This window comes from Protopterus annectens, chromosome 11.part0, assembly GCF_019279795.1.
Source record: "Protopterus annectens isolate FY-2018-M chromosome 11.part0, PAN1.0, whole genome shotgun sequence".
In the NCBI taxonomy this organism is placed as follows: Eukaryota; Metazoa; Chordata; order Ceratodontiformes; family Protopteridae; genus Protopterus; species Protopterus annectens.
In genome coordinates, this window is record NC_056745.1 from 702,593,324 (window position 1) to 702,615,629 (window position 22,306).

Sequence of the window (22,306 nt, forward strand, 5' to 3'; positions counted from 1 at the left end):
CTAACCCAAGAGTTAAATTAACATACCTCAACTGTACAGATTTTCGCAGAATGTCCAGATTTTTGTTTCATGGTTTGGTCTTTTTTTCTTCAATTTGCGGTTTTCTGGCAAATTAGTGTCAAATCATTAAAGATTGAAGACAGAAAATAATGGTAGACATTTGAGTTTGACTCCATACCATTGAGAAAATTCCTGCTAATCCAAAACCTGTTATTCTATTAACTTTGTAAGTTTGTAAGAGCAATATTTAAAAGATGTCCCTATTTTGGGCCTTTGTGCCACTTTTATTTATTTATTGTTATGACCAGATTTCTTAAGAGTTTATGATAAATCGAGTAATGTAGTTTGAGATGGTTTGCAGAGTTGTGCTGTTTTTCTTTGAGATGGCAGCAATGATGGCCCACAGCATTTAAAAAAAATCCCTTAAACTTCATCTGTCTTCACACTGGATAGACACCTGCACCCCTACAGACAACCTCAAAACCTGACCCCTCTCAGAATCCTACTCTTCCTTACTCCTCTTCACTCCATAACTAGTATATCTTTTCCTTTTCTCAATCTTGCAAATTCACTTTGTTGTCACTTTAGCCTGTGCTATCCCTATTCTAAGCCTTCTGTCACCTTCTTTGACCCTTTAAACTAATTCCTTCTCACTGCTATTAATCTTACTTATACATTTAAACATTTCTATAACCACATTTGAATCATGACAGCAAACAATTCTTCACGGTTACCAAATTTATATAATTATCAAAATTAGTCTAAGTCATCATTACTTTAATGTGATACTACTGTCTTATATACTCTGTATTGTTATGTAAAAATTCTCTAAGTAGTTAAATGTGGAACTTTTCTCCCCGGGCCTCCACTGAAAATGGGCTCATCTCAGGCCCAGTGGATTTTTCCAGTAAACAAATTCAATAAATAAATAAATGGGTAGTCCATATCCAAGTTGGAAGAAAAGGATTTTTCCTTGGCAGTGGCAATTCTGGCTGAAAGTAATGAGGATCATTTTTTTTTTGGGGGGGGGGGTCTAGGAGAGGAGGGAGTTGATTTTTATTTTTCCTATGTGGTTGTAGAAGTGGAGACTGATCAGGTCAGATGCCTAGGTATTTAAAGGATGTAGCAATTTCTGTGGAGGAGTCATTTAGATTTGTAACAAGAACATGGGGTGTGGGAGAGTTTCTGAGCTGGGCCAAAAATACTGCTCAAAACATATGTAAAAAAAATTATGATACAAACTCAAACAACAAGAAGTTCATACAGTATCATGAAGTAATGCACTTGCACTCCTAATATAGGTATTCCTTCAGTGTTTTCTGGAAAGACTCTAAGGCTTTATTGCTTTTAACTTCAGTTGATTTGTTGTTCCAGACAGCTGTGCTAAATTAACTTAAAAAATAGGTGTAAATTATTTACATACATGTTTCAGTTCTTGAAATTGCCACCAGAAGTGATTATACATGGGAATATTTGTGTGCCTATTATGTAGAAAACAGCACAATCCTACTTCTCAACCTTTTACAAGAAATCTGGACAAAGCCATAAATTGGGGGGGGGGGCCTCTAAATATGGATACTTTTTAAATACTGCTCTTAAAGAAAACTTTGATAGAACAAAATGTTGTGAATTAGGATGAATTTTGGTCCTTCCTTATTATAGCGTGCCCCGGCTAGGGTTATCGCCTTTCCCACTTTGCGAGGAACAGTCCCTCTTTGGGCAGTTGGGTCCTGCAAAAAAAATGAAAAAATGGCAAATGTCCTGAAATTTTAGGACAAAAATGTCTCCTATATTTTCTTAGTTGCATAAAACAGTTATTTTCTATCGGAAACACTTAAATGTTATAAGAAACAGAATAAGCAACTCAAAATGCTACAAGAATAACCTTTTATTCTGACAAAAAAGTGAAGTTCTGTCTTTTGTACTGGCCGTGGGTATATTTTTGCCCTAAAAAAAATCTGACGTTTCTGCAAAAAATGTCCCACTTTGAGCATTTGAAAAGGTGACAACCCTAGCCCTGGCGACGGTGGCCTTGGCGATACAGTCAGGTAAACAGGGCGATTAATCTGAACTGTGCCACAGACAACACTCTGAACCATATTTAAAAGTAAAAACGAAACGTGTAGCCCGCTACAATAACTGGTCAAGCACTTTACAAACAGGAAAACAGTTGTAGCTCTCAGTCTCTTGACTTCACAATCAGAGGCAAACCCCAAAACAATTAGGGACACTTATCAACGTGAAAAGTTGACAGAACAACAGAATGCGAATTAATGTACATTTTCTTAAGTAAAAGAAGCCTGCCGACATTAAGTGTAATCCACCACCTTCTCTCCCTAAACCTCCAATTTTGAACTAAAACAGCAAGATCTGAGAGTATCGATTGTACTCCTAGAGACACTACATCATGGGCTCGGTAAAAATACTTACGCTGTCACTTTATATCGCTAACATTTCCAACATGGAAACATGCACACAAATCCAAAACTTTAGGCTAATAAATACTGAAGCAAATACTAAGGAATATGCCAACTATGAGTCTATGCTGCCTTCCTTTGCACAAGCACAGTCTTGCCAAGTAAGTACAAAACAGGTACAATGGTCCAAAAATTATATAAATACATTCATATTACAATATAGACAATATACACAATTTACGTAATCACTTAACTGCATCGCCCGAGGCCGTTATCGCCGGGGGCTGCTATAATAAAGAAGTACCTACATTTTCTAAGGGCATGAAGTCTGCAACTCAAACGTCAGTCATTACGTTCTAACTTCAACCCTCAATGATTTGCCAGAAAAACATAATTTTATTTAAAAAAAAAAAAACAAACCAAAATCTGGACAGTTGAAAGGTACTGAATAAATACAAAAACTGTGAGATAAACGAAGAAAAAATAATCTGGCTGTAGGTAGACCCGGATGGGGGCACCGGGTGGAGTGAAGGGGCTGCTATGGAGCCCTTTTACTTACGGCAAAGGACGGCCATGACTTAATAAATGCTGGGTCTGGCATTCATTGGCATTATGGTCCATAGACTTATTTTACTTCAAATGTTTTATTAATTCACATTCTCTTATCCTGCCGACTTTTCAAGTTAATAGTACTATTTTTTATCCCTGACTTGGATATTTCCCCCGATTCTGCAGGTACTAAGAATAGTTTAGAGGTACGTTGCTCAGGGATAGCGTGAACGTAGGCGCTATATTCACAAACAGTAAATGCGCACCGCCCACAAATTGTTTTCTATCTGGAACCCGGTTTAATCTACGCATGCCTGCTTGACTTTAAATGGAAACGTTAAAAATTCCAGATGCACATCTCTAAGCAGTCTTCACTTTATAGTGACCACTAAGTATATACCTTAAACTGAACAAAACATGCGTTGGGGATTACTTAATTCAGAAAGGGTCACTGTTAATTTATACAGGAACGTTGTTTTGAATTTCCATTATGTTTCTGCTTTTCAATCGTAAATTATGAATTCTACCTAGTGGCAAGTACATTATGCAAATGGATTATAGACGTAACATTTTCAACACTGAAGTGAAAAGTCGATATAACGTTCTACGCGTTTATTTCAAAAAAGAAAATCAGTAAATACGACAGACATTTATACTCCTGCGTCGAAGTTAAAAGACATTTCTAACACATCAACCCGAAGAGAATATCGGTGAACTATTTTATAATTTTCTTAACACACTGAAAATTACACATTCAATGCATTATATAAGCATAATGAGTACAGCTATAGAGAATATTTTTGTAATTAGGTAGCATTATTTGGATAGCACAGCCCACCACAACTACGCCCGCTATCATATTAGAAAGCTATCTCTGTACCTTAAGCATGACGTATTTACCATGGTAACTTTTCATCCCTCATTTCCCGCGCAGACTTTCGCCCATAGAAGGGCAAGGGCTTCTATGAACGTCGTGACGTAGTTAAACGCATGTAAATGAGTTTGATTGAGTAGATTGTGGCGTGGGAATAGCGCCTGCGCATATAGTGTAACCAAATACTCTAGACAGAACAACGAGACATCAACAACGCGGTGGACGGGAAGAATAGGTGCAAGCAAGTATAACAACTGTTTGGAGGTGTGTTTTCTTTCTTTTTCGGTAAATTGAGGTTGAAAATGTTTATAGGACATTGTAGTCAAGGATGTACCAATATGTTAGAGGAGGATTTGGGTAATAGTTGTCGCGTGCGTGTAGTTAGCTTGTTGGATTGAGACCGCGCGGAGAAGTTCTGAACTAATTTGTTGCAGACGTTGGGCATGCAAAATGTTGGCACTCATTGTTTGTGTGGTATATTAGACTTACTATGAAACGTGTAAGTGTTTTTTTTTTTTGTTACTAATACTACCAGTGGTGAAAGCCTGGATCGTGCAGCAGTAACGTTTAAGGTGATTGAAGATGTACGAAGTAAGCGGGCCATACGTTCTGATAGTGTTTTTGTTTTGTTTTTTTGCTTGGATTTATGTCCGATTGGAATAAAGTTGTGCATATTGTTTAAGTTTAATAAATGTTTGTATCTTTTAACGTGTTGTCTTGACTAAGCCATGCTCAGATGCGTGTATTTGTAATGCTGTTTCTGTCAGTAGAAGGGGGCGGGGGTGTTTGCACACTGTGTTAGCATAAAAGCAACGTGGATATGTGAAGTGTGATACTTGATTTTAACAGCTTCAGCATTAGTATTTTGCTAGATTCGGTGGCTTGTTATAGTTTATAATAGTGTTGTCATCCTAGGCGTTGACCTGTCGTTAACGGAGTTGTTCCTTTATTTTATTACACATTAGTGGAACTGCCCTTATTGTGATGTTACAGAGACGAGTGTGTTTGGTTTATTTACTCCAGGATTGTCTATACTGACTTCAGCGACAGCTTGTCATGGGCTGGTTATAACAATATGTGATAATATTGCCTACTTAAAAGTTTAGAATTGTGGGTATCTCGGCTTGTTGCACACGCCGCGAGGTAGTTTTGAGGATGATGATGATGGTGGCAACGTCTTGTGGTGGGGGCGGGTTCATATTCAAGTACAGCGTCCTCATTAGCAAGTTGTTCTTTTGTTGTTTTAGTCTTTTCTTTTGTTGCAGTCCTTCAATGATTGCAATTTTAGGTAGCAGGATGGTACAGTTCAGTGAGTAGCACGGTACAGTTCAGTGAGTAGCACGGTCTTGTGCAAGTTTTCAGCAGCCAGGTCTGCTGGGCTTCACGTAGGCAGGCGGGTTGAAAACAAAGAGGGCAATGAGGCTGTCCCTCACGCAGCTGGCGTGGCTGCTCCCATTGGAATTTCGGTACTGCACCAGGCGACACTTGCTTGTCATTTGGGGCACTTTTTGGTTGGTGAACCGCCAGATTGGGAGGCTTGTATTCAACGAGGGTACTTTTCCAGCGTTCCCGTTCTAGTGTGTATTGGGAGGTCGTAGCGCAGATTTGCAGGACCATGCTGATCGCTGAAAGAAGTAGGTGTGTGTACCCTGCTGCCTACCCGACTAATTTCAGATGGCAGCCAGGCTGTACAAGGTGGGCTTTCCGGTTTGAAATGTACACTGATGTGCAAGTTAAGGTGCTTGGTGCAGCATTGTAAAACAGTAGCATTTGTCTTCTATTTGTTGGAGGTCTGCCGGGGTGTCTCTGAAGTAAAAGCGCTGTTGCCATGTTTGAATTACGTCAGGATAATGTAATGAGGAACAGCTTTGTATGGCTGGTCTTCAGTCCGGGCCCCTTACGTTTAAATGGAAACGTAGTTATGCTTACAATTTCCTCTTTTTAGTTGACTTTGTATGCGGTTTATGTTGCTCGTGGTGGAGTTCGGGTTCAGATATAGCATTAATTGGGGCGCTTTCATTTCTGTAGCGTTAGTGGTACTTTGCATGTGTTAATCTTGATTAGGTTGCATTTTCCTTATTCTTTCTCAATTAGTTTTTCTATAAGTGGCTGTTAAAAGTAGATCTACGGGATATTTTTCTTAACTGCAATTAGTGATTTGATTACAAATTAACTATATGCATGACTCGCACTCACCTGGCAACACGTGTTGCAAGTGCGTAATAGTTTTAGGTATGACTGTTACCTTGATAGAGATATATTTGCAAATGTATTCCTTGGATATGTACGGTGTTCCTTGTGGCCTTTTTTGGGAGGGGGTGACAGGATTATGCACGGGAATGATCGAATAGCGTGGCAATACCGCTGTCACTGGTGATAACTAATGCAATAACTGGAGAAAATCACGAGCACCGTGCGCAGTGTTTTTTATGGCGTGATAATGTATTACGACACGGAGCATTGTAGCATAATTTATGGCTGTATGCAATTATCGATGTTAGTTTTGGTATGTATACTTTGATCGTGTGTGTGTGTATATGTATGTGTGTGTATATATATATATATGTCTGTGTGTGTATGTGTGTATATATATGTGTGTGTGTATATATATATATATATATATATATATATATATATATATATATATATATATATATATATATATATAATTAGTAAAATTGGTCAAGTCGAATTAGTCTAAAATATACATTGGCGAGAGTGGTCTTTGACTAGCTAAGTCAAGTAGTGATTGCAGACACCTTTTTATGTTTGTTATAATATGACACAGTTGCTTAACCAGTGTTTGAGGGAACCTGAGTAACATTGTTTAGACTATGTAGATTCCGCCGTTGCCAGTTGTAGAGTGGTATTTTGTGTACACTTTGAATTATCTCCCTGGCGTTTGTTCAAAGTAACATTTTGTGAGCTATCTAACCAGCACCATGGTGTGCAGTCCTAGTGGAACCTCTACTTGGCTGTATTAGTAAGTCAGAAGCGGTTCTGGTGGCACACATATTGGCACTTGGTACACTGTACAATGTATGTAATCAAGATAAGGATGCAGATAGTGATGCTTTTTATATTCTAAAGCATAAGTATTTTTACTTGAAATGTAAGAAGTTATACTTCAGTTTGTTGGATAAGTGGCTTGAATATTCTGTTTTTAAATTGTGAGGAAGTGCAGACTACTTGAATGTACTGCTTGAATTGCAAAGGGAGAAAGCATACACTGTAAAATGACTAGCACTTGCTGTTGTGGGTGCCTTGTCCATTATTTGGTCTCGCCACCCTGTAATCAATGTTTCTGACTTTCGTTGGTGTGCGCTAATGACTGGTGCTGTCAGCTAGCAGTCAGGGGTTGCCTTGTGATTATGTGAGTGAAGTTTACAGAGGTAAAAGTAATGACTGTCCCTGTCCAGGAGAAACATAGGCACCACCCCCAGAGAGAATTTGCGGCCACCCATCTATTGATCTAGGTTGTATTTGAAGATTGTCAGGGAGGGGGCTCTATTTCATGCAAATAGGAAGTTTGTTCCAGAGAAATGACAGCGGTTTGATTTACGAATTTGTAGCATTTCTTTCAGGGTCGGGTCAGGGTTTGTCATGTAAATCGGGCACATGTCATCCCTTAGCAAACAGTAATAAACTGAGCATGGTGGCAAAGCTTCCAGTCTTTCTGGCTAAGACTTGTTTTGTGTAATCTGTAATTTCTTGGTGAGAAACCCTCTGGTCTCCAGTTTTGCATGTGTCTGGTGAGGTACATACACAAGGGAGCATTGTACTCTTATTATTGGTCAGAAGGCTTGGTATAATAGATTTAATAGCATCCTTCAATCTAGATGAGATGCCTTTACTTTGTGCCACATAGGAATTCAGGTTGCTGTCAATGCGAGTACCCAACTCTTGTATCACTGCATCTGCACTTTGGGGGGGTTGCTGTCTATAATGTAATTAGCAATGATGTTGGTTTTCCCAAGGAAATTGTAATGCATTCAAGTTTAATCCATGGCTTTGGCACCAAGCATTTGCCTGCATTAACCATGTGTGTTGTGTACAAACTTTGTTGGGGGGGGGGGGTTTCCCCTCCTAGTTTGCAGTCTTTTGTGGACCTTGGTCAGCCACAGGCCATCAGTTTGCCTAGACTTCTGAGAAATTCTGAATACTAAGGGGCCCCGTACAGAAACCTGTGGTACATCTATGGTTACTGGTCTTTTGCTAGGGTTGAAGTCTCCCACTTTTGTAGTATGTGTCCTGTTGGTGAGCAAGTTGGCTACCCATCTGGTAATATTAGAGGTTAATTCCCAATTGGGAAGAGTTTCTCTAATACCATAGTGGGAGAATTGGGTCAAATGCCTTGTCTAGGTGGTATGCACAGTCTTTCCCTCATCCAGGGCTTTGAATTTCTCAGTTATTTGTATACTCAGCATTTTGATTCAGTAAAAAAATCAAACCCTTGGCTTTATTTATTTATTTTTCAGTCTGTCTTTCTTTTTGTTTGTTTTTTTTTTTTTTTTTGCAATGTCTCTGCTATTCTAGCTTTGTTGGGGTGCTATAATAAATATTTAAATTGTTAAATGGGGTTTTAGAGTAAACTACATACATTGTAATTTTGTTTTTAATGTCTAACATTTATATTACAAATTCTGTTGTCATCCTTTCAGGTTAGCTATTCAGAATGTTTGGTTTCCACAAGCCGAAGATGTACCGAAGTTTAGATGGCTGCTGTATCTGCCGGGCCAAGTCTTCCAGTTCTCGATTTACGGACAGCAAACGCTATGAAAAAGATTTCCAGAGCTGTTTTGGGTAAATCATTTTGCTGCATTTTAGTGAAAGTTTGAACTTTTCGGTGGCATATGGAGTAAGCAGTTCTTTAAATTAGTGTAGGTAAATTGGCTGTCGGGGGGGGGTCTATTCACAATTTTTGAGAGTTTGCACTTTTTGGAAATGTACACATTTCTGTCACTGCCATGGTAACCTATTCTCTTCCTTGAAGAAGCTGCCCTTATAAGTTGTGTAGTTTTTCTCTAAGCTCAAGTGCTTTTTGAGGCCCACTAAACAAATTGTCTTTGAACCATTTTAATTGCATGGTATTGTGGAGAGCAGAAATCTTCTGGTGGCCTCATTGTAGCGAAAAAAGTTTATAGACTTGGTCTACAGGATTTGGCCCTGTGCAGGAACAGGGTGACCCTTTCAAGAACTGATCTACTTTTAATACCATGGTATTGTAGAAAATATCTCCCTTTTGAGATAGAGGCCCATATATATTTTGTGTGTGAATATACTCTTCCCCCCCCCCCCCGCAAATCTGTACATTTTCTTAATGTTGTGACTTTTTTTTTTTTTTTAGCTTGCATGAAACTCGCGCGGGGGACATCTGCAATGCTTGTGTCCTTTTGGTGAAAAGGTGGAAGAAACTACCTGCGGGATCAAAAAAGAACTGGAATCATGTATGTATTGAGCAAAGAGTACTATTCTTAGGTTACTGTTTACTCCCTTTGATAATATGTATGGGTGGGAGAAAAGTGACTGCATTATTGACATATCGTGTTTAAATTTCTGACAAAGAAAATTGGAGCAGGACTTGTGGGCACAAAAGTTAGTGATGTTATATTCTGTGATTTCTGTCTCCATGCTTCTTACACTTACTAGGACTCTTGCCTTTCCGAATGGAATGCTGGAATACTCTCAATTATATTGGTCTGACTAGGGTGTTTATCTCCTTCTGTTTGTGGCTGAAAAATTCACAAGAATTATTCCACATACTGAGTGAGTTTGTGTATGCGAGCAATGTTGAACTTTCATTGCAGGTATGTCACCCCCCTACACACACCTGACACTTGTCCAAGATCCCTATAAAGCTGAGAAATGGGATTCCCAGTTTACAGCAGTTTTGAACGTGGCATGCATTTCCCTGTAATGTCCATATCCTCAAAGTATCTGTGTCAGACTCGTGACCTGTTGCACTCATCCGTAAGAAGCGCACACCTATGTTCATAGGTTCATACTAGGCTATCTGCCCTAGGGCATTTATGAGAGTGTGTTTGGCTTTCGCCACCCATTTTAAATTAATTTTGCTATGCCCTTTTTCGAGGTTAGTATACTGTGCCTCTAACAGTATCACAGAAGTGATACCCGGCGTAAACCTACAATCTCCCATCCACTCATCAAGATTACTCTTGAGAGTCAATGAGGGACTCTGCCTAACCTGGACTGGGATTTTATTCCAGAGTGAAGGGAGCCTCTGGGTTATGAATCTGTCCCTCCAACATGTCCTATTTATTTCAGTGCTGAGGTTCAAGTCTCTCGAGCGCATAGCTCGATGGGATTTGGATTTTCTGAGGTGTAGCATGTCCATTAATTCTGGGTTGGACATGGCTTTATACGTCGGGCACAAATCGCCTCTGAGCTGGTGGTATGCCACTGAGTAGAGCTGGAGTTTCTTTAACCGGGCAGCATATGGCATCTGTTTGAGCCCTTTGATCCTCTTGGTGAGGTACTTTTTCGGGTCTTTCCAGTTGCTGCAGGTGTCTGGTAAGGTACATCCCAAAAGGGGCATTGCACTCAATTATGGGCCTGATGAGGGATGAGTAAAGAGGTACAATGACCTCCCCTGATCTAGATGTGAATCCCTTCATGATTAGCTGGGCTATATAAAATGTTTTTCTAGCTAGGATGGGCTATATAAAATGTTTTTCTAGCTAGAATGTTGGCAAGGTCTGTGGGTTCGGTGAATTTATTGTCATTTTGGACTAATTCTGAGCATATCTGGGAATTCCCCAAGCAGCTAAAGGAATTCCTGTGCTTATCATTGAGGCCCACTAAACAAATTGTCTTTGAACCATTTTAATTGCATGGTATTGTGGAGAGCAGAAATCTTCTGGTGTCCTCATTGTAGTGAAAAAAGTTTATAGACTTGGTCTACAGGATTTGGCCCTGTGCAGGAACAGGGTGACCCTTTCAAGAACTGATCTACTTTTAATACCATGGTATTGTAGAAAATATCTCCCTTTTGAGATAGAGGCCCATATATATTTTGTGTGTGAATATACTCTTCCCCCCCCCCCCCGCAAATCTGTACATTTTTTTAATGTTGTGACTTTTTTTTTTAGCTTGCACGAAACTCGCGCGGGGGACATCTGCAATGCTTGTGTCCTTTTGGTGAAAAGGTGGAAGAAACTACCTGCGGGATCAAAAAAGAACTGGAATCATGTATGTATTGAGCAAAGAGTACTATTCTTAGGCTAGTGTTTACTCCCTTTGATAATATGTATGGGTGGGAGAAAAGTGACTGCATTATTGACACATTGTGTTTAAATTTCTGACAAAGAAAACTGGAGCAGGACTTGTGGGCACAAAAGTTAGTGATGTTGTATTCTGTGATTTCTGTCCTCGTGCTTCTTACACTTACTAGGACTCTCTTGCCTTTCCGAATGGAATGCTGGAATACTCTCAATTTATATTGGTCTGACTAGGGTGTTTATCTCCTTCTGTTTGTCCTTCTGTCTTGGATTGTGGCTGAAAAATTCACAAGAATTATTCCACATACTGAGTGAGTTTGTGTATGCAAGCAAGGTTGAATTTTCATTGCAGTTTGCTTTTTTGTAAGTATGTCACCCCCCTACACTGTCAGACACACACACCTGACACTTGTCCAAGATCCCTATAAAGCTGAGAAATGGGATTCCCAGTTTACAGCAGTTTTGAACGTGGCATGCATTTCCCTGTAATGTCCATATCCTCAAAGTATCTGTGTTGTCAGACTCGTGACCTATTGCACTCGTCCGTAAGAAGCGCACACCTATGTTCATAGGTTCATACTAGGCTATCTGCCCTAGGGCATTTATGAGCCTGGCCAGAGTGTGTTTGGCTTTCGCCACCCATTTTAAATTAATTTTGCTATGCCCTTTTTCGAGGTTAGTATACTGTGCCTCTAACAGTATCACAGAAGTGATACCCGGCGTAAACCTACAATCTCCCATCCACTCATCAAGATTACTCTTGAGAGTCAATGAGGGACTCTGCCTAACCTGGACTGGGATTTTATTCCAGAGTGAAGGGAGCCTCTGGGTTATGAATCTGTCCCTCCAACATGTCCTATTTATTTCAGTGCTGAGGTTCAAGTCTCTCCCATAGCTCGATGGGATTTGGATTTTCTGAGGTGTAGCATGTCCATTAATTCTGGGTTGGACATGGCTTTATACGTCGGGCACAAATCGCCTCTGAGCTGGTGGTATGCCACTGAGTAGAGCTGGAGTTTCTTTAACCGGGCAGCATATGGCATCTGTTTGAGCCCTTTGATTCTCTTGGTGAGGTACTTTTGGAGTCTTTCCAGTTGCTGCAGGTGTCTGGTAAGGTACATCCCAAAAGGGGCATTGCACTCAATTATGGGCCTGATGAGTAAAGAGGCACAATGACCTCCCCTGATCTAGATGTGAATCCCTTCATGATTAGGTGGGCTATAGAAAATGTTTTTCTAGCTAGGATGTTGGCAAGGTCTGTGGGTTTGGTGTATTTATTGTCATTTTGGACTAATTCTGAGCATATCTGGGGATTCCCACCCAGGTTCCTAATATAAGTCAACTTAAAAATTGTTTTATTGAGTGACAGTGGTGGGTGTGGAAATTTAGAGTTGGTTGTGAATTTGGCTATTTTATTACATAACCAAGACAGACCTACACAAATTGTCTAAGGTCTGTGAATACAGGGGATGCATAAAGCAATATAGAGAGAAGGTGAGCTCTGAATATAGTAACTGTGGTTAGTTTTTTGCAGCGGTATAGGGTTCCCAGTTTTTTATGGACTTTGGATATGGTTTGTGCTATATGTTTGTCAAACTTTAGGTTTTGGTCAAGTGTTACACCATGTAGTTTAGCTTGTGATACCGAGGAGATTTGTGCGTTATTGGCAGAAGTGATGGAGAAAAGAGCAGCCGAGGCAATAGTTTTGGTGGGGTGGAAAAGCATAAGTTCTGTCTTTGGGGTTAAGTATTTGAAGATTTTACAAAGTTTTTGTCTTTAAGTCTTCTTGGACAGTGGGGGGGGTGATTGGCAAAGTTCTCTACTCTGTAGAGAATTGTGGCAAATCTGTTTAAATTCTTGGCCTGTATTACTTTTTTTTTTTTGTTCCTCGAGGTCTGGTTGAAGCATTAACACTTCTGTCACGTCTACCTTTTTAGGGTGTTTAAGCTTGTTTTATGTGGGTGTTTTTCATTCCTAGTAGAACCCCATCCGAATAAAAGTGCTAAATCCCATTAAATTTTGACAAAGTTCTCCTGTATTGCACAGCTTATTAACAAAAGGGCTGTGCTTACATCTGGGGATGTTATTGCTTTACACAGCCCTCATTAGGCCTGTCATTGAATATAATGCCCCCCTCTCTAACATATATCTATCCAGACACATGCAACAGGTGGAACACCCACAGAGATGCATACTAAAAGGCTACAGGGCCTACTATACCCCGATACTTCTGTATCTTACAGATTGCTAAAAGGTTGGCATACGAGGCATTCTCTGACCCAGTATAGCAAGTCAAATAGCACCAGGAATACTCTAGACCCCTTTTTTTGCAACATCAATAGACCCGTTTGTAGGGATGGGCATGTTTTGGTTTTTCCTCTGTATGCAAGTGATGCAAATTTTTTTGATGCAGATTTGTAATCTGTTGTGTTTATAATTTGCTGACGTGATCTTATAGCTGTGTATTGTTCTGCAGGTGGTTGATGCCCGTGCAGGACCCAGCATTAAGACTACAATGAAGCCAAAGAAACTTAAGTCCCTGTCTTCAAGAAGGCAGAAGTGCAGTCAGATCAGTAAGCTGCAGAAAGAACTGAAACGGCAAAGTAAGTTCCTTTTATCTACATTTTGTAAGTGCTGAAGTCTTGCATTTAAATGTTGGGGTAACATGCAGGCTTCTCTCACTCTAGGTTACATTTTCAAGAGAGAGGGGATGTCAGAATATGGGCTGACATTACAGAAATTGGGACCTGATTAATGATTTTTGTTTTGTAGGCATAGTTTCTGTGTTTGAGGCCTGTGTGCTGTAGGTGCAGCCCATGGTAAAGATTTTGTCGACATCTGATAATGTCATTTTGATGTGTTGCAGACTCTGATGCTCATAGTACCACATCGAGTGCTTCCCCAGCTCAGTCTCCCAGTTACAGTAATCACTCTGATGACAACTCTGACACAGAGATGGGTTCCAGGTCCAGCAGAACTCCAGTATTCTCATTTCTGGATCTTACGTATTGGAAAAGGTAAACCAATGAAAGCATATTTCCTAACTTGCATATGTTAAAATTAATCATGGGCCTGACTGTAAGAAGTTTAGTTTTGACTTGCATGGATTTGTGAAGGTATTTACAGTTTAGGAAGTTGACAGTCCAGTAGCTAATAGTGGAATTGGAGGTTTTTAGTTCTTGAAGTTGTTGTTTTCCCCTCACTGGAACATAAAAGGGGTCCTTTTCGTGTGGTTACATTGGTTGGCATATGTTATCCTCTCCTAGAATAGTTTTTAAAAGATGTGATATTGTTTGACACCTAGTGCAGGGCATGCAGTGGTGTGGTGGGGGTGTAAGTGGCATCGGATATGCCGCCACACACAGTCCTTTCTGTAGGTAACTGAAAGACAGTAGATGGTCTGATACCACAGTTTTGGATAAAGTAGGCTGTATAGATGCTTGTCTTGCTTGATTCTTATTTTAATTTCTGTCTCCTCCTTAATAGGCAGAAGGTGTGCTGTGGCATTATCTACAAAGGACGATTTGGGGAGGTGCTTATTGACACTCATCTTTTCAAGCCATGCTGCAGTAAGAAGGCTGCTGCAGAAAAGCAGGAGCAGCAAGTGATCCAGTCTCCCTCCATCCCTCACAGTGATGAATGGTGAACCCCACATCTGCCCCTCCCCTTTTATGTAAATGTGCAGCTATGTGGACTTGGGCATCAAACTTGGAAATACCAAAATAATTATCGGTTTTGAACCCATGCTAAACTGCCAAAAGACTGTATATATTCGTTCTCACAAACTCTGTATCTATATGTTCTAAAATATGTTAATTTTTTGTTTTTATAAAAGACCTAAAGACTGTACATTTTATGTGGAAAAAAACCTACTGTGGAATATTTTTAGCAAAAAGTTTTTGCTGCTGTAAAAGTGCTTTTCATTTTCATAGGCTCGCCTTTTTCTACTCCATGTAAAACTGTCTTGAGAAGAAGATACTGTAATGCTGACATACTGACAAAGATCCCCTTTTTTTTTCTTCTTTTTCTTCTTCCGGGTAGTTAAAATAAGTTGGCCAGTAAAGATTTCATTAGCGATAGAGGAATAAAGGCTTTTTATTTATATCGATTTGTATTGGTGAATATATTCACCACTGTGTGTTTTTGTGGTAAGGCCCTAACTTGAAATCTGTCTGTTCTCTTGCACTTTGTACTGTGCCATGCTGGGCATCCCCCCCTCCCTTTTTTTCCCCTCCTTTTGACTGCAGAAATGTTTCTAATTCATTTTAGAATAAAGTTGTGCTAAACGTAATGTCTGATTAAGAGTAGGTCACTGTAAGTTTTGTGGACCTTTTTAGATTTTTGTGTATATAATGGAATTTTGAGCCCTGTCTTCTGTTTGTAATTTTCTGTTTTTATGTCTAGTTATGTTGAAAATAGTGTTAGGGAATTGGATAAAAAGGTTTATGTCAAAATTTCTTTTTTTTAGATAACACTAAGTTAACTTGTATTGTGTAACAAGTGAGTGTTTTGTGACACAGCTGCTATGCCACATCTTGTCTGCTGTTGCAGTATTATTGGAGCTGGGTTTTCTTAAGATGGGTTTTTCATATTGGCAGACCATGGTATTTAGTTAAGACTAAAGGTATAAGTAGTGGGCATTCTGTCTACTGCTGTTATGCTGCAGCATGTCTGCTAATGGTAGTATTATTGGGAGTACAGTCATTTTTGATGGGCTTTTTCATACTGGCAGACAGAATTTGAAGTAAGACACAGACAGTTGGTGTCATGGCATTTCATGTGTTTTTCTTTGCATTTTAAAGATGAATCAGAGGTGTATTTACCCTTCAGGTTGTTAAATTGGTTTATTGGTCTTTTGCAGTCTTACTCATAACATTTGAAAGTGCCTTGATCCCCTTTTTTACATCAGTACATTTGATAGGATTCTGCATCCGATGCCAGTATCAGTTGCATACTTCAGGAGCTTTGCAGTATGTTGTTTTGTGAGGGCTTAGTATGTTGTGCATCAGATGGACTGCTTGGCCCATCAGGTCTGCAGATATTCTTTTGCTGCATTCAGGTTAATGTCCCACTGAATTAAAATGCCTTTCACTAGAATTTCTTTTATTTTTTTTAATTCTCAAAATTGCTCCATTTGTCTTCCAGTGTCCTTCAGATACTTCTTCCTTTGTCATTAGGTTAATTGAACATTTGTGTCCTTGTCAACCAGGTTCTCCTGAGACTGCTTTTAGTTTTTTTTTTTTTTTTTTTTTTTATGTACTTTGCACCATTTGAGATGTTATAGCTGCTCTGTCTTAATGTCCAGTACCATTCTCTCTCTCTTTGGAATGCTTTACAACATTGTGTTGGGTCTCCTTTTTTTATTTCTTTACTGATCTGTGTTTCAGTTGCTTGGACTTCTGAGCTGTCCTACTTCTTCAAATAGAACCGTATGCATTTTGTTTGTATGTTGCAAGTTCTCCATATTGCAGAATACAGCAGTCAAAAAAACTTTTTATACTGGGATATAGAAGTATTAATTCTGTAGTTTAATTCTTTCACCCAGTTTCCTGTCATTTTCATAGTGTACCCCTGCAAACTTGTGAGCTGTAATGTACTTAAATCATGAGACCTTTAATTGTGCATTTTCTTTTCAAATATGAAATTTTAATCTTTGCTTTGATACTGGGTGCTTTTACAATACTATTTGCATCATTGTCCCACTTTCTTTGACAATAACTGCAACTTTGTGTGTAGAGAGGTTAAAAGTACATACCGCCTTAAATAATTCTGTGTAGAAGGATTTTTTTTATGCTTTGTGAACCATAACATGGAGCTAGACACATTAGTGCCTGCCTGAGTCTAGTCAGATCAGTCTTGCCATATTAAGACTGAATGTGTGTGCATCTAATGGGGCTTTTATTTTATAGTAGTGCTACTAAATATTCTGTGCACTAAAGCAGTATATGTGGGAGTTGTTAACTTGCATTAATTTTTGTGCTTAGCTTGTATATTGAAGGAGGTGTGAACAGGAATGACTTCACTCGTTTGTGTGTAGACCCTCTCCAGTACTCGGAAATTCATATGTGGCCACCATTCTGTCGTATGCTGAATAATTAAGCAACAGTATTATGAAGGGCTTTGTTTGCACTGTAAAACTGTTTGCAAACATCAGAAATTTTTGTTTTTTGTTTTTTTGTATATTTTATTATGGGGAAAATGGCTTTGAGCAGAATAAATTTTGAACTCGTCTGGTACGAGAAGAATCGTGATATCTGAAAGCTTAGTATCTCCTATGCAAGGCAGGAACATTTGCCAGCCTGCATTTGCTCATTGTTTATACCCCGTACATAGTGATAAATTTTTTTGTACCCGTTTCTACTATTGTTTCACTTTTTCTGCTTATTTGAAAAATGCAGGTGTTATAATATGAAATGCATGCCATACTGTTTGTGTGGCACTCATTAGTTTAAGGCATAGAGCTGTTAAATGACTGAACTGCTATTAAAGGTCCTTATTTTTCCTGAATTGCTACTTTTTTTTTTTTCCAAAACGTATGCCATTTAAAAAATGATTGTGTGTTGGGGTGACCCAACACTGACCTGGCTTCACTGAACAGACAAGTCTGTGTTTAAATAATTTTGTTAAATCCCTTGTAAACATACCGCCTTTCTTCATTGCATATTTGTCTCTCTAAGAGAAGCTTTTTGTGACAGGAGGATCTTCCCACCTTACCATAAAAACACAGTCCCCCTGCTCTTTGTTTTTTCAAACATTTTGACTGCTGTAGAGAACCATAATTTCAAAATAACAATTCTTGTCTGGCTTATTTTTTTTCCAGCATGGTCAGTCCCTGTGTTGGATTTGTGTTCATTTTGGGTAGCAGTTTTAGTTCTGGAATATACTGTAATATGAAGCCTTACTTGTTTTGTATTTATTATTTATTTATTCCTACAATTCAGCCACTGACAGCATTTCCAGCCCTGCCTTTGTAGTTATTTTGTAGTCTCACAGGATGTATGTAGTCGTGCACTTTTTTATTGTAGTAAAAAAGATTTATGGAGCCTGTTTTTTGTACTTTTTATACTGTTCATATTCTTGTAATCCTATTTTTACTAGATATTAAATAAAAGTTAGCCTTATTTAACATTTTTCTCTGAATGTAATGTGTACTTGTTTGTCACAATTGCAAACTTTTACTCAAAAACATGACATACTTCAATATCTAAAGCAATTCTTTGACTACCTGTGATGAGATTTACTATTTATGGTGAGATGTACTATTTCGGCTAGAAAACTGGATTTGTGTAAACATGACCGGTATCGCATGCGAGGTATCTTGGCTTGTAGCATTACTCCAACTTGCTATTTCCAATGAAGCTCGTTTTGAAGAGGATGTGTGCTGGTAAATGCTCATTGTTTGAACTTCCATGCCTAATGAGAAAGGGTCTATGTATTTTCATCCTCTGAATAATGTGACTTGGCTGCCCTGTATTTTGCAGCCATGTTTGCTCTCATTAGTTCAGCAGTAGAAACCACCAGACTGGATGATTTTTTTTTTTTTTTTCTTTCCCTCATTGAATTGAGTCTGCTTTTTGGTTGGTGTTAGACTTGCTATATATCTCCTTTAGACTTGCTATATACCTCCTTTAGTTTCTCTTCCCTACTTGAGGTGGGACTAATTCCTAAGGCAACCCTGGTTATTCTTTTGAAAAAGAAAAAGATGGCTTTGATTCAGGCAATCCAGAGAATATTGCCTGATCTGTAGCCTTCCCTTTGTTGGTGGGGATCTTAAAGCAAGTAGTAAGCATTCAGCTGCGATCTTGTTTGACAGATAACGGAAAAGGTTATTGATGTGACTTCAGAGCTAGACAGTACTGAAATGGATCTAATTTAACTCTCTAAGGATCTTGTTGCAGATATTCATCATTCTTTTTCTGTATGTTTCCTTCATTAACTTAGTGGCATTTTACTGACTTTTTTTTATGTATTTCTGGGGTTAACTGACTGGTTTGTTCTCACTCTCTCTGTCTCGCACTCATGACCCTTAGTTTCTTTGTATTTTCATGTCTAGAATTTTTTTGATATGACCTTGCCTAAAAAGGCATTATGGGGGAGGTAAGTACTTTAGCCAGCAACTGAAAGCCTAGAGGTGCCAGGTGAAGACCATTGCTGGCAAAACATCATGGTCTATCCACCATGTTGTCCAAGCTGACTGGATTGCCTTAGAATATGCCAGAAACTATGAGCTATGACAGTGTCATAACTGCAGTTGTTGAGACACTTGCATATAGGATCTGATGAATCCTTGGACCAGACAGGCAGTTGACTGTAACCTTCTTGTTCAACCTGGTGAGTAGGCGTCTTGTGTGTCACAATAGTCACCTGTAACTAAAACATTTGGAATAGTTGTGAATTGCTTTTTAATGTGTATTGGGTTATTTGGGTATTGTGTTAGGTGTGGCACGTTTGTTTTGGAGGTCTCTAGTGTTTAGATAGGTTTCTGGAGAGTACCTCTGCATATGAAGGTTTTGTGTTGGGTGCATATTACAAATGAGTCGTGGTGTGTGAGCCGACGACCTGTTTAGTGTTGCTATTTTGGGCGTGAGAGATCATATTTTCCAATGTTTAGTGTAGGAGCATCTCTTGCAAATTGCACTGTGATTTAGGAGTAAGGGGTTGTCAGTGTACATGTGGCAGTTGCTACACTATCTCAAACATGTCCACCGGGCTGGCAGGAGAAACAGGCAGTCCATAAAGCAAGGTTTGAACCTGGTATCTCTGCAGATAAGGGGAAAACGATGGGGATATCAGGCAGGTAGCTATTTTAGGGTCTGATGTTGACAGGTAAAAGGTAAAATGTCTTCTGGGTGCTTCACTGAACAGTTGAGAGGTATTAAAGAACTGCTCTGCTAGATAGCGGCCACTACTTCTATTGGCACTTTTTGTGTGTATAATTGCCAAGAGTTACCTCCCTCTCTGCAGTGGTGCATGATGGTGCTCTACACTCAAGCAATACCAAAGCAGCTAATACATACAAGCATATGATCAGTCTTTCATACTTCCTAATTATACACCTAAAGCACAGACGGAAAAATATAATTTAAACTGATGCATCACATTTAACTTTGATAGCAGTCCTGCTACTTTTTGTCCCATGATTTTCAATGCATTTTTCATTTTATTTTTAACCTTTTGCATCTTGGTTGCCATTTCTCCCTTTGTCCCTAATTAATCAGTTAGTCCTATTTTACTTGTTTCCTCTAAAGAATTTGAAAGTTGGACTTTCAAGATTGCTGCACACTGATCCAACAGCATAATTTCAAATCTCCCAGTGTGAAAGCAGAAAATGAGAAGAGAGCAATTTGTGGTACAATTCAGCTACTGGCTAGGAAGTCCACTAGCTGGATGCTATCAAAGAAAGACCTTTAGAGAACCTGAAAGAAAATCAACCAGAAAAGGTGGAGAGAAAAGACTATATGAGAAATCAGAGGTTGAAATGAAGAAAAAAAAAATCTGAGTGACCCTTCTCAAGTAGAGCGGTTTCATAAAATGAAAGTGACAAGAACACCTGGAGAAAATCAAAGATTTTCTGCTGTAACTGAGAAACTGGAAGGAACAGACTGTATTTGTTTTATGGAAGTGCAACTAAGCTACTGGACTGCTATTCCACATCAGTATTAATTTAAAGGGCACATAAAGTATATGCTCCAAACCTGGCCATGAGAAATCGGCCAAGACCTGTATTAGCAAAGATGCAATCATACCAGCAGAAAGAGAAATTTCTTCTGACAAAACTCATAGATTTTGCCGTTTAAACCTTTTTCAATGTTCCAAAGGCAAAAGCTTGAACAACAGAAAATAACACGAGTTAATTAGAAGAATCAAGAGTACCTTTGGTCTCGAACCAGAGTCTGGTGTTAGGCGATGGAGATGAATAGGAGTAAGTCCAGCATAATTGAAATTGAAGAAGAAATGAGACACAACCACGTGTAAAATGTGGCTTTTCAAGAAAAAGTGGCTGGGAGACTAGACGTTTCCTGAACTTGTTAAATTTGTTGGTGGATTTAAAGCGTATACCCCACTTTCCATCATTTAATGTTTAGAATGACACTAAGAGAGTAAAAGGAACTGTAAAAATTTGTACTATTAATATCAACTACATGCTATATATAGTAAAGCAGATTTGTGTAGTCAGGGATACTTTAATATCTGTAACAATCTGCACCAGAGGTTCCCCCAACATTTAAAGTACATTTTCAGTTGTACGAAATGTAGCCACTCTCTAGTACAAGCGAAGAAAAGCTGGACATAAGTTAAATGTTAATATGCTGTGATCTTGGGCTGCACTGGGGGTGTAAATGTGTGTTGATTGTATTGTATGTAGAATTGATCTTTTGTTTTTATTTTTAGTGTGAACACCTAGATTAATGTCCTTGGCTTAAGCTATAGACATTTTTTTTTCCATAAGCAAGTAGGTTTGAAAAATTAATGATGAAAGCCATGAAAAATGCCAAGCTTCTTTTACACCTGCAAAGATATTTGCTTGTTTATTTTTCCATTAGCAACTGTTCAGTGGTAGTAAAGAAAGATATCTGTTAAGGTAGCTGTACATTCTTTTCTCTGAGTAAAATTTAAAACTATTCATTAACTACTTTTACATGGAGGTGAGCTTGCCTGCAGGTGCAGACTATCGTAAGCATTCTTTGCTGAGGGAAATGCAAAATTTAAAGGTACAATGGCAAGCAGTTCAGTAAAAAAAAGTTTGAAATTATTCAAAGTCGATAAGAAATAGAAGCCTGTCCAGCAGCCTTAATACTTAAATACATTTAATGTAGTGGTGTGCAATTTAGTTTTAAAGAAAGCCAATGCACCTTTTTTAGAGCTAAAAGTTAGTTTCCTGAAATCATGCATGTTTTTCACAACTGGGAGGGGAGGAGAGATAAAATAATAGACAACAATTCGTGAAAAGTGGGAACACAGGCTGTATCATGTGTTTAGCATAGGTAACCTTAGTTTTAGGTTAGGTAATGCCTGTGGGTGAATCTGTCAATTTTGGGCACTCCTCCTGGGAGGGTTGCACTTATTTTTTTTTTTTTTTCCCAAGATGTACATAGCTTTGAGTATTTTGTTCAAGTTAACAGGGGATGGGGTGCTTGTTTCGAAAATTATTTTAGTTTTTTATTTCAATGTTTTCATTAAATCAGCTTTCAGCGTGGAATACTATAGATGTAGACTGGAACTTTATG

At 38.8% G+C, this 22,306-nt stretch overlaps 1 protein-coding gene across 4 annotated transcripts; it reads left to right on the forward strand.

Annotated features, from left to right (window-relative positions):
* Nucleotides 1-3,977: 3,977 nt before the first annotated feature.
* SINHCAF (SIN3-HDAC complex associated factor) lies at nt 3,978-18,204 on the forward strand. Of its 4 annotated transcripts, none has more exons than XM_044088158.1 (6): nt 3,978-4,104; nt 8,502-8,643; nt 9,188-9,287; nt 13,555-13,681; nt 13,945-14,095; nt 14,565-18,204. In XM_044088158.1, exons 2-6 carry the CDS (start codon nt 8,516-8,518, stop codon nt 14,722-14,724), a joined length of 666 nt encoding a protein of 221 aa, XP_043944093.1. In that variant the 5' UTR covers nt 3,978-4,104; nt 8,502-8,515; the 3' UTR covers nt 14,725-18,204. The 4 variants fall into 4 exon arrangements, with proteins under 4 accessions (XP_043944093.1, XP_043944094.1, XP_043944096.1 ...); XM_044088159.1 differs by lacking the exon at nt 9,188-9,287 and adding an exon at nt 10,950-11,049 and having other exon boundaries at nt 3,982-4,104; XM_044088161.1 differs by lacking the exons at nt 3,978-4,104; nt 9,188-9,287 and adding exons at nt 5,101-5,535; nt 10,950-11,049.
* Nucleotides 18,205-22,306: the final 4,102 nt, after the last annotated feature.